Source organism: Protomyctophum bolini (assembly GCF_963924005.1).
Source record: "Protomyctophum bolini genome assembly, chromosome: 5".
Lineage (NCBI taxonomy): Eukaryota > Metazoa > Chordata > Actinopteri > Myctophiformes > Myctophidae > Protomyctophum > Protomyctophum bolini.
This window is the reverse complement of record NC_137866.1, coordinates 30,650,471-30,663,235: the sequence shown is the minus strand read 5'-3', so window position 1 is coordinate 30,663,235 and position 12,765 is coordinate 30,650,471. Positions and strand designations below refer to the sequence as shown.

The 12,765-nt window shown below is 41.3% G+C and overlaps 1 protein-coding gene across 3 annotated transcripts in view; it reads right to left on the bottom strand.

Moving 5' to 3' along the window:
* Positions 1 to 9,969, bottom strand: part of vps13d (vacuolar protein sorting 13 homolog D) — an 87,962-nt gene extending 77,993 nt beyond the window's left edge. For 2 of the 3 annotated variants that reach the window (XM_080764116.1, XM_080764118.1), the window contains exons 1-8: positions 9,462 to 9,969; positions 8,823 to 9,051; positions 7,778 to 7,855; positions 4,242 to 4,432; positions 3,889 to 3,969; positions 3,151 to 3,267; positions 1,884 to 1,988; positions 553 to 723 (exon numbers count right to left, since the gene is read on the bottom strand). In XM_080764116.1, the coding sequence (XP_080620242.1) occupies positions 553 to 723; positions 1,884 to 1,988; positions 3,151 to 3,267; positions 3,889 to 3,969; positions 4,242 to 4,432; positions 7,778 to 7,855; positions 8,823 to 8,919 (840 nt within the window). In that variant the 5' untranslated portion in view covers positions 8,920 to 9,051; positions 9,462 to 9,969. Of the gene's footprint in view, positions 1 to 552; positions 724 to 1,883; positions 1,989 to 3,150; positions 3,268 to 3,888; positions 3,970 to 4,241; positions 4,433 to 7,777; positions 7,856 to 8,822 lie in introns of all 3 variants that reach the window. The other variant, XM_080764117.1, reaches the window with a different exon arrangement.
* Positions 9,970 to 12,765: the final 2,796 nt, after the last annotated feature.

The following is a 12,765-nucleotide window of genomic DNA, read 5'->3' as shown; positions in this document are numbered from 1 at the left end:
ATTTCTATTTTAGTTTTAGTCATAGTCTCTTGAATAGTTTTCACTTAATTTTAGTCACATTTTAGTCACCTGGAATGTTTTAGTGTTAGTCTAGTTTCAGTCGACTAAATGTCATAAGATTTTAGTCGACTAAATCTACAGTTGATTTAGTCGACTAAATGTATTTTGGTGGGCGCTGATGCCGTCATAAATAATGACTGATTTTACACTTACTACAAGCTCACAACGAAGCTTGTAGATCGGCTATTTTCAGCATGCAACCAAGTGTAATATGACTTATACTGGATCTCTTGTCCACTAGTCCCTTCCTAACATTTTAGTCTAGTTTTTATTTGTTGACAAAATTGTCACTATATTTAGTCTTAGTTTTAGTCACCGTAGCTTAGTTTCCATTTAGTTTTCGTCAGTGGAAAAAGGTAGTCGACGAACACTTTTTGTCATAGTTTAGTCGACGAAAACAAGGCAGCAGTGCAGGTGAAACCTAAGGCAATTAATGAATCACTCAGAAATACCATAGGAGGCACAAGGTCACTGGGTGAAATGGTGACAAACCTGTGATAGACGTAAGTTCATGGGTTCCAGTTGAACTTGGGCTTCAATTCGCGGGGTGTGGCGGGACCTCAGTGGCTCTTTGGACGCATTTCTTCTCAGCAATACGGAGGCGCACACAGGCTCAAAGATGTACTGGTGCTCACGAGTCTGCATGCACTTGGTCATGGCATCCTGCGCAACCAGGAAAATGATGAGTGTGAATCATTACCATTAGTTCACTGGCAGTGGAGAAAATTGTCACACATTTCCATTAATTCAATGGATGTTTCTTTAAACCAGGGATGTCCTCAAAGTCTAGTAGTTTACTTACTGTACAGGAAACTAAAACTTAAAAACGTACCAGGCTAACCTTGGTTATGTGATGTGACAGATTGACACAACCAAATCTGACACATTATCAATACGTATTAGCTGCAGCTGCATGCTACGGTCAGCTAGGCTTATTTTAATCTTTGCTAGTAACGCCAAGCCAGCCTACCAATCATCTGGGGAAATCTGAATTAGCTGGCGCCTGAACAGCAGTGAAATCAGCACTGCTATACTGAAGTGAAACCCAATCCTGATAACCGTCACAACATGAATAAGTAGCCTTGCAGAGCCATGAGGCCCATAGGGCAGGAGCCTATCTCCTGTTTCTGTAGCATGAGGCAGCTTGATGTACAAGTACTGTACACCCCAATCCAAGCCTTGATGCTGAGTGTCAAGCAGGGAGGCATTGGGTCCCATTTTTAGAGTCTTTGGTATGACCCGGCCGGGGATCGAACCCCAACCTCCTAGTCTCAGGGCGGACACTCTAACCACAAGGCCACTGAGCTGGTCACAACATGAAGGACTGCCCTAAAGTCTTAGCATTGGTTTTGCGATGCAATATGTTTTGACTGCACGTCCAAAAACAATTTTGTCCCGAATATAAGACGACCCCCATTTTTCAAGACTCATTTGTGGAAAAAGAACATTGAATGTCAAATAGTGTAGTCCCCGATTATAATATGACCCCCTTTTTTAGGATATTTCCATTGGAAAAAAACATAAGTCTTATCTTTAGGCCAATAGGGGTAATACGGAAAGCAATTTTAGCTGCTCTACCTCTGATTTTGAGGGCATTTTGAAATCACTGCCAGAGGTAATATTTGCTCTATACCTCTTTATATTTCTGATGCTGCTCCCTGGATATACAGTACGTATGATTTCTCTATGCTATGGTTGATCACTCTAGGCCCTGGCCTATAGTCTAGGCCGGGATTCCGTCAGACGGCTTCGGTGTTTGAGTTTTAATACATTGTGTTTTCAGTCAGTGACATTATTATTAAATCTCCCCATGGGTGACTGACCTGGATCTGATTGGCAGGAAGTCTTCCCAGCATTTCACACTCTGTATCCCAGTAAACGCTGAAATCTGAAATCTCCAGCTGTTTCTGCCTGAAGAGCTTCTGGGCCTGCCAGTAGGACAAAATCTATTAGCTGGGTTAGGTTTCCACAAACATGCGTAATGTACCTTTTTTTAAATGGCTCGCAAGTAAATATCCAGTTTTTGAGGGCCACTAGCCACACTAGCTATTAGTGTAGATTTTCGTCTTACACAAACATTAAATTCCCATTGACAATGAATGGAGAATTTACGTCATCATCACCGTTTTTCGACCGCAGTCGTGATCATGGATTTCACAATGCCATGCCAGACTTTCCGGCCCTTCAGTGCCATGCCCAGTTCCTGCTTACTGATGCATTTGTCCCTAGCGATGACATCAGGGAACAACAGTTTTCTAGCTCTGGTCTGCTTTGAGGCAGGATTCCAGAGAAGAAGAGAAGATATAACCTCATTGTCAGCTCTGTAGCAGTGGCCGGAAAATGTACGTCATATGTGGACGAGCAAATCGATACAAAAATGTAATTCCTATTGACACTGAATGGAGAATTTACGTCACTAGCCCTTACCCGTTGTGAGATATTTGCCCCCATCTTGTGGCCGTGGGGGGTATTGCGCCCGGGCGCATTGCCCATCGTGTGGTGATGTAAAAACAATATTTGTACAGTAAATATGACAGTTGCGTCTGTAAAAAGTAGCCTAGCTGGATTCTGGGAGCGTGCAGAATTTCTTTGGCATGGAGAGATGTGTGCTAATAGTGTGGCTCGGTCGGAGATAGACCACAGACGGAGACCACGGCTGTAAACGGCTGTAAACGGCTGTTTTAATCCACTAATAAATTCATTATTAATCATTAATGTGTCAAATCGAAAAAAAAGTTAAGACCTCCATATAATTATGGTCCATGCCTGTGTGAAAAGTGGGAGTGATTGGTGCAGCCAATGATGAGATAACGCTCCGTCAGTGACATTCATTCAGACATTCAGACATTCGCTGAATTATAGTATGATGATGATACAGTATGTGGACGAACAAATCTGTATTTTTCTCATGACAGTGGAGCACACTAACATTTCAAAGTCAAATCTCCTGTAAAGCAGTGATTTATCAACTGCACAACACATGGGAAAGGCAAGATGACCAATTCATGCATATAATACAAAAGAAGATTTTAAGATGTGTATTAATTTTAAGCAGCAAATACCTTACTTGAGCTTTTCTGTCTTACTTACTGGTTCTTTGGAGGAATTCTGAGCTGCTACATTGTTGATGCAGACACCGAAGGAAAATGGTTTTTCTGGATTAGAAAAGTCATCTTCAAATCGCAGGTGTACACCCTGGATTTTCAGCTATATGGTAACAAGACAGACAACACATTTTAAGTTTGATTCCAAACAAACAAAACATTGCATTCATTCTGCGAGCAGAATGTTTGTCTAGCAAAGGTGGAGGGGTTTAACAGGCTAAACAAATACAGCAGAGGGGTGAAATCAGCCCTCAACGCCCTCTGTCAGAAATATGTCTATTTATTTTAATAAATAAAAAGCATGTATATACGATGAATTAGAAACAAATGCAATGTTTTTTCAAAATAATTTCAACCCACTGGTTGCAGACAATAGCAGTCGTTTCCGATTTTTTTTCGGGTCCGGAACTCCAAAGATATCCGAATTCTTTTTAGCAGTACATTTTATTTATAAACAGTATGTTTCGGATTTAATTTGTGCCTTTGTACCGCGATGCTGCCGCCATGTAAAGGCTCCTGACGAAAGGTAAACAGTGTGTGCTTGTTCCAATGTGTAGCGAGTGTATGTAGCGAGTGTGTGTGTGTGGGGGGGGGGGGGAACTCCGTGAACGCGTATGCTGGCACTGGGAACTGGGGTTTATGCTAACAGCTAGTGGTAGAGATAGCGTTAAGGCAAAAGTTCTGTATGCAGTTGGCACTGTCTTGCTCCAATCAGACAGCTTACCTCAATGTTCTCTACGATCCTGGTGACCACAGAGGCAGTGGCGGAGTACCAGTAGGACTCACCCTTCTGTTCACACTCGCTCTGGGAAAGGCATATCAAACACATTTTCTCTGTGAGTTTCTCCACTGTTTATAGAACAGCATATTTGTCTAATAATAATAAGGAACACTTTGGGCTGGCTGTCCAGCATAAACATTGTATCTCCATATTTTAACTGTTCGTGTTTTTGCACAAGAGTGTCACACAAAGGAAAGTAACACATCATGACCTTGTAGATCTGCTATCTTTGGCCAATGTTTCCCCCAGAATATTAATGCTGGGGTTTCAACTAAAGTGGGTCATGTTTTACCCACTTTCCATCTGTCCTCCAGCGCCTTGAGGAGGCGTTTCTTGCGTTCTAACTCCTCCTCCCTCTCCATCTCTTCGTCATACTCATGGACCAGGGCTGGGCCGATGATCAGGTTGAGCTGTGACATTGAGATGACCCAGGGGTCACTGTGGGGCCTGTAGAAAGGGATCTGGAGTGTGATCTTCCCAATGAAGCCTGAAAACAACAACATCGGACCATATCAGATGAAAGGGATCGACTGAAAACCAAACTGAAATTACATTAAAGAGAGCATCACAAAAAACATGTAGTAATCCTGGTCTCTAAACTGCCTCCCCCTGGCCAGCTGATCCCCTGATGGAGGGGTAAGGAACTGGTTGGAATAACGTGTTCTTTCCACACGCTATGTCCAAACAGGGAAACTCCCCCCTGTCAGGTGTAAAGGAGCGACTTGGACACTCATGCATGAAGGAAGCATGAGTTAAAGTCCGTTACTCTCCCCAGGTTGGCAGAGGGTGTGTAGAGCCCAGGATCACATTAGATAATTTGACACAGGTGTGAAAAATGGTTACAAAATCTTGGGATAAAAAAGAAAGAAAAAAAAGAAAAAGAGAGCATCCTGAACATCATCATCATGTTTGATCTTATGCTGTGGAGAATCTACAAATACTGTCAAAGAAATTCCATAATTAAATCCAGCAAATTCGAAGCATTAAAATATTTTTTGTCACCCTCAAATGTTGTCATAAATCAAAATGTATTTTGCACTCACAATAAGAATAAGAATAAGAATCTCAATTGGAATGGAATACAGTGAACACTGATAGTGATTTATAGTTTTCTGCTTCTGCATGGTGTCTCACCCCGATACGGATGAAGTATAATGGCCCTAGAATATGTCCCTGTGGTTATTAAGACCATTATAGGGTGATGGATGGGGTACTGTATTGTATTGCCCTTTATAAAGTATGCCAGAAAAGGAGAAGTAATCACAATAGCACACGTTGTCTGGTTCTCTAACGTTTTCATGTCAAGGATCCCAAAATGTATATGGAAAGTATTTTGTACCAGGGAGGGACATATTCCAAAATGTGAACATTTTGTCAAAGATCTTTTGAAAATAGCCGATGTATACAAGCTTAAAGAGGTTACATTGTTTTGATGCAATATTAACTAATTTTAGCTTTGGACCCCCTCAAGGACCCCTGGGTTGAGAACCAAATAATGCTCAAGAGAATGCAACGGTCTGCTCAAATAGCCCCCAGTACACATACTGTAAGAGCATGACGGTGTCAACAGAGGTCACATTCCACAGCTGAGGCTGCAAGATAAAGGCTGGATGAGAATAGTTAGTTAAAATAGCAAATGAAGGAGGCCGGTACATTCCTAATGTTGAATGACATGCAGTCTATCTAATACAGAGAATTACAAAAAATAGCCAATGGACAAGTTCATAGCATTGTCAACACATTGTCAGCTTTTAGGATCTGCTTTTTTAACCTTTTTCCCCCATTTCTTATTTTGTCGTTCATTAAACAGAATCGAGGCAAAACGTTTGAAATAATCGTGATATTGAATTGAAGTAATTATCTCCCAGGCCTACCAAGGTACCAGTCAGCCACACTGGAAGAAAGACAACTACAAAGACATTCTGTGTCCAATGCCTCTATTGAAATATGCAATATTATGTACTGTAAACCAATTAACTTGAGCAGCAGCCTGCAAAACAGATAGCTGACAAGGTCATATAAACTGTACAAAATGCGACATAACTAGAATGATTGAACATTGAAGTCATGCAAGACAAGGTGTGTCTTTCCAGTCTAGATTAGACCACAGTTACTAGGCAAGAAAATCCAGATTCCATTTGCTGGCATTTCCTGAATAGACTGACAGACTCATGAGATGACTGCTGAGCAGCAGCGCTCAGTACTTGAGACAAAGTATACTCCTGATCAAACATTACTCAACAATGAGAGAAAATTGCTACATCAAAATTGTACTTGCTTTAAAAAATACATAAGTATTCAAAAGTACATGCTTTTTAAAACAAAACAAATGTGCATGTGTTTTTCTTTAATCAATCCATTGCTGTATTAAAAATATGCGCTTCCACTCACGTCATTTACATGCTGCGCTGTCCTTGTGGTCTAGCCTATGTGGGCAAAACCACTAGGAAACTGAAGCTAAGGATAAGCAAGCACAAAAGCTCTATTAGAAGAAATGATAGAGACTACCCAGTGGTGGTACATTTCAATGATCACAAGCATGACATATCTTCTTTACGTTTCTGCGGCATTGAACAAGTTGATCCGCCAACTCCGTGGCGATCATGATTTGCTGTTAAAAAGACGTGAAGCATTCTGGATCTTCACACTCCAAACATTGGCATCTAAAGGCCTTAATGATGAACTTTTATTAAATGTCATGCTGTGATCTTTTGTTTTTTATCCTTCAGTTTGCTCCATATAGTTATTTATTATTGTTTTATTGTTGATGATTTGATTTTGTACCTGGTTTTAACCTCTTGTAAACTGTTCCCTTTTCTCTTTCACAGGGAAAGTTTTTCATGAAGTTTCAACCTGCAATATGTTTCTTGATCATGATTTTTGTATACTTTATTTAATAATATTACCATTTGTATACTGTCATGATTAATATGGATTATTATGATTGTTTCTTATTACTTTGCACAGGTGTATTGAGTTGTTTATATGACTTTTTTCTTCTCATTTAACCACATGAGTACCTTTGTACTCATGTGTACCTGTCACCTTAAATTGAGTGATGTCATGTCATTTCGTTTGTTCTGATAGGCTTACCTTTAGAGAGGACAGCCTACAAAAAGGATGCTTTCTCATTTGTGTTCATAAAGATAGCCTGATGAAGGCCGCATAGGCCGAAACGTTGCTATTTCCCTGTAAATAAAAGTTGGTCACTGCATTTGAAGACAGTGTGCGGTTGTTTTCCTTGTTCATTTTTAGGGCACCGTACCCTCTCCTACGCACCTGTCGCCTGTAGGTGTGCAAAAGCTTTGCTTTTCATGTATTAAAAATATGAAATTTCAACCCGGGTGGTTAACTCAACCGCCCGGGCACCTAGGCTGCCAAGACAGCCGGACGGCATGCCGCGGGTTCGACTCCCGCCACGTGTCACTCCCCATCTCTCTCCCCCTTTCCTGTCTGACTACTGTTCCCTATCAATAAAAGGCATAAAAAGCCCCCCAAAAGAAAAAATATATATATTAAATTTCCCCTCAAAATGTAAATGTGATTCGTTACTGTCCATTGTCCACCAGTGCTGAGCAGGGAGAAGACAACCAAGAGTTGATGGAAAACGTATCCACTTCACCTCAAATGTCAATCAAATTAGATAGAAGAGGAGGCCATTGGTTGAATCAACCATGTATTTGGACAATTCGGCTACTACTCAATTCTGTTCTGCCAAAACAAACATGACCAGGGTATTAACAAAGAAGTTTTATCCCATAATCTTGAGTGAGAGTTGTTATAGTGTCTGGCTCAATTATAATAACTCGGTTTCTTTATGAAAACTACTCACCTGTTTTGACTTCAAAGGGAAGATCAAACTCTCGCAAAGCATCCTTCCTCAGAGGGAGATTCTCCAGCTCCACCGCCCCTGAGAAGAGCAAGAAACCTACTGAACAAACGTCTAGTTTCATGACTTCCCTACATTATGGATCATAAATCTTTTATTATTACATTCTCTGACATTCTTGTTTGGGGCACTATATATATTAGTCCTCACCTGTTCAAAGATATGAACACAAAATTATGTACAGTGTGGGGGTGGTGCGCTTTAATAGATCACATTATTGACAAAGAAAGCACGTTCACACGCACGCACGATATTTCCCTTGGCCAAAGGCTCATGCCTCCTGGATGAGCAATACAGTGTTTTGTTTAGTGCCCGACCGATATAATATCGGCCGCTGATATGGCCGCCTCATTTGGCATATCGGAGCATATCGTATCGGTGAAATGTCTGCCGATATGTATCGGTAATAGGTATCGGTAATGTATTACATACCGATGTAACTCAGTCAGGGCTCCTCGTCTCTTGTTCGGAAGTTCATTTGAAATACAGCCCATTTTGGCTGTGCCAAACTGTGATGCCAATGGTGCCGGTAGTGTAGTGTAGTGTGTCACTGTCACTCCAAACTACTCTTTAACAAGTATTGAATGAAGTCATTGGTTTAAAAAAGCAGCTGTCTGTAGGCCTACTACTGTCATTGCACCTTTACATAAATCATAACCGGTAAAATTATTTGCACAATCCACACAGAAAAAGGAAAGATTCGGTTGCATATCGGTTATCAGTGATGGTCCTCTCTCAAAAAACGGTTATCGGTATCGGTCACAAAAGTCCATATCGGTCGGGCCCTATAGTTTGGTTTCCCCTTGCAGCCAGGAGACCAAACTTCGAATCCAGGTTGTTACAAATACATAACTTGCAGTATGTATACATGTATAAAATATTGTATGTATGCAAATGCACTCCCAATTTACCTTCCACACACACATCTCATCAAAGGCATAAATCATAACACAATAAACACCACCACACACATGCATGCTGTTTTTACCTTTAAGGAGGGCGATGGAGAGCTGGTCTGTATTTAGGTTGCTGACATATTTCCCCAGGTATGTGTTAAGTACCCAGGCCACAAGTCCCTCCAACATGGCGAGGACTCAAGGAGGAGAGGGAGTGGGGAGAGGCTCAAAGATAAAGTTGTGGGAGGAAATCTTGGGAAGATGAAGGTTCTCAGGCTTTACATCCACCAGCCTCCACCAACGGTGGAGGTTATTCAGTGTCTAGTATAGAGAGCAACCAAAAATAATTAACCTAAACATACAATATTCAGCTACAGCAACAGAGTCACAGGATCTTGTTGGACACATGTGTGACAGACAGGAAAGTGATCTATGCCCCAGAAATGTTTCCCCCCTTCAAAATGCCACAAACATTGAACTTGACTTAAAATCATACTCCATGTAGTGTAACTGAAGTGCACATTGCACAGAGGAACATTCACTTTCACTTTAGTAGGTTAGCATATTTTGACAAGGAGCGTCTATATTTGACTAAATATGTACAGGTCAGGTATACAGCAACTATCTGGGCCAAATTGTCCACCACTATAATATAACTATTGGGACAAAACTTGTCCTGGTCATATTCTCCTTTACAATAACGTCCTTGTTATGATATTTTGTAGACTCACTGCAAAGTGAGGACGACCGCTAAAGTCCTCATGGAGACATGGAGCAATAAGACATCTGGAGTCCCTAGCTGTTCAAGCTGAAGCCCGACGGTGTATTATGCTGTCCATGTCATGTCCGGACGGGAGGAATGCACTGGTCAACTCCTCAGCTGCATGGCGTGAGGTGAGGTCAGACTACAGTCATCTGACTGTCAGATTCGACGCCACAGTACTAAAACAAAAAACCAGGACAGGACGTCCTAAATGGGAAAAGTCGCGTGTTACAGAAGGCTGTCTAGCAGAACCAGACCAGACGCCAACAACAACAACAACACAACTCCTGTGGACAAGGTTGTGATCCCAGGCTAACAGTTAGCTAATGTCAACTGTCCCAAACCGAAAGAATGACAGACAGCCGCGCCGTGCCGCGGAGGAGGAGATGACAGTAAAGTGCAATGACAGCCAAGCAGTTATATCCGTATCCGCGTTGTTTGTTCACAGAGAGAGCAAATAAAGTCACTCCTTCCAGGATATTATCTTTGTTGTTCTAATTGAATTAGCAGAATGAATCCAAAGTTACATGGACACTAGCCCAGCGGACGTAAATAACAACGACACTGTATCTTCCTACTGGTGGACTTCCAACGGGTAACTTCCGGTCACGTGACAAAAACAAAATATAATGTCTCAAGTCTCCTCTCTGCTATAGGAACACTGGGGACATCTAGCGGTGGAAAGGCCACCACGCACTGAATAAAGACCATGCATGTTGAAAGCTTTTTGAAGAAAAAACAAAAACACAAGCAAAATATAGCTGCAAGAATCCATAAGGCGGGGCCAGGCATTGCTTGTTGCAGTTGTTCACACGGGTGTGATTTTTCTCATTGTTGGCGAGCAACAACAAAAATCACACCCATGTGAACCATAGAGTATAAAGAAGGATATAGAGACTGAACCGGCGTGATAGCTCCGCTCCCCCACATTCCACATGCCAGATTGATCTACCTCCCGGCAGAGTAGTTCCGGAGCAATGGATTGTGTGGCCCTAATGGGATTGACGAGGGCAGCTACTGGGACGTAAATTGGAACTTGATCACCCCGGCTGGGTCACCTGAGTGAGGGGTATGATGTTCGAGAGGCCCGAAACCCCGATGACCTTGGGATACATCACTGAGGATACGTCCCAGGTGCGTCCATGCAATGTTATTTTCATTCTAGGGTTAGGGATAGGATATGTCGGAATAACGAGCTGGTGGAGTAGGGCCTTCTCAAGTTCTCCCACCGTGCCCCATACTTCTGTAAGACACGCTGAATCCATGAACGCTTTTAAAAGCAAACTGAAAACACATGCTATCTTTGCCCATGAAGCTTTCAGAAGGTTCCCCTTCCATGACCATCATCATCCATCCATCATTCTATCATCTCAGACATTTTTGACATCTGAAACATTTTCTAAATTTAAGCATATGCTACTTGTGTCTTTTTTCTTCAGTCATGCTAGTGTTAAGGCCTATTCATAGTCCATGTTTTTAGGTGATAAGGTGACCACCGAAAACGTTGTGGTGGTATCACCACTAACCCAAATACAACCTTACCTTATAACCTTACAACCTACATACAACCTTATCACCTAGTATGAGTATGAAGAGGCCTTCAGTTGAGCTGTTGAAGCTAGCTGAGGACCTGAGGTTTAGCAACAGTTTAATCAAATGTGTTTGAATTAGCACATGTGATGTCTTGAATGAATATAGGCTACACAGTAGTGGCTCTGTTTGTATGTACACTACAGTATGCAACGTATCTCTCTCTCTCTCTCTCTCTCTCTCTCTCTCTCTCTCTCTCTCTCTCTCTCTCTCTCTCTATTCAATGCAAAGGAGGTTAATTGGCATATGTTTACATTGCACATGCCATATGGCACAGGACAGTCGAGACAAAAATAATATGTTAATAATGTGTAATAATGTACAATAAAAAGGGAATACAGAAGTGTGTAAATAAAGACAAAGCTGTGTTACATTGCAGCATATATAGGCCTATATGGTAGCTTACAAAACCATCAGAATAGTTTCAAGTTAATATTACAAAACATAATTCGATAACAATATGAATTGTGATGTTTCTTACAATTCAAGACAAGAGGACCGTTCTATTAATTGTGCCTTTTCTGTTTGAAATACTGAATACGTACAGTAGGTAACTTTAGCTTGGGATAAACCATTGAAACATGCCATTTGTAAAAAGAATAAAGAAAAGAAGAAGCGCTTCGTGGGTCCTCTGTAAAAAAAAACAGGTGCTCTTTGGAGAGGATTTCAAATAATACAGCACACGAGTTCTTTAAAAATGCTATAGGCCTACCATAGCCTGATGGAGGGGAAAGGAACTGGTTGGAATAACGTGTTCCTTCCACGCGCTACGTTCAACCATGCAGGGAAACTCCCCCCCTGTGTGCAAAGGAGCAACTTGGACACTCAGGCATGAAGGAAGCATGAGTTCAAGTCTGTTGCTCTCCCTTGTCCTCCATATATGGGGACTAGGTTGTTGGTGGAGGGTGTGTAGAGCCCAGGATCACATTAGATGATTGACACAGGGGTGAAAAATGGGTTACAAAATCGTGGGATAAAAAATATATTAAAAAAAAATAAAAAAAATGCTATACCTTGAATGAGTCAAAATCAATGTGTATTGATCGGCATGAAACTGCTTTGAACGCCAGACCAAAAGCTCTGTCCAAAAGAACGCGTACATAAAAAGAACGGCTCGGAATCTGACCTAATTTCACGGGTCAATTTCGGTTTGGGTACGTTTTTCTTTCTTTTTTTTGAGGGGCCCTATATTCTTAGCTATTAGTGTAGATTTTTGTCTTACACAAACATAAAATTCCCATTGAAAATGTATGCGGAGGTTTACATCATAGTGTCTGAGCAATATAGGCATAGTGTCTATATGAGGATGTACGTACTGTACAATGATAAGAGCGCCCCTCACTTCACACAGGTCTGATTTTTGTGAAGAGCTCCACAAGGAAGAACATCCACCTCACATCGACCTCATGGTGGCACTACTATACAGTCCACTTAACATGTATTTGATATCAGATATATTATCTGTGGGGGCATGCAGGAATATACTGTAGAGAGCCATCATTACGTTGCTATACAGATACAGTCCACTTAACATGTATTTGATATCAGATATATTATCTGTGGGGGCATGCAGGAATATATATACTGTAGAGAGCCATCATTACGTTGCTATTTTTATCCACATTCTGCAAACCACAATGTATTATTTTATGATTCCAGATCACACAATGTTTTTAAGCTCT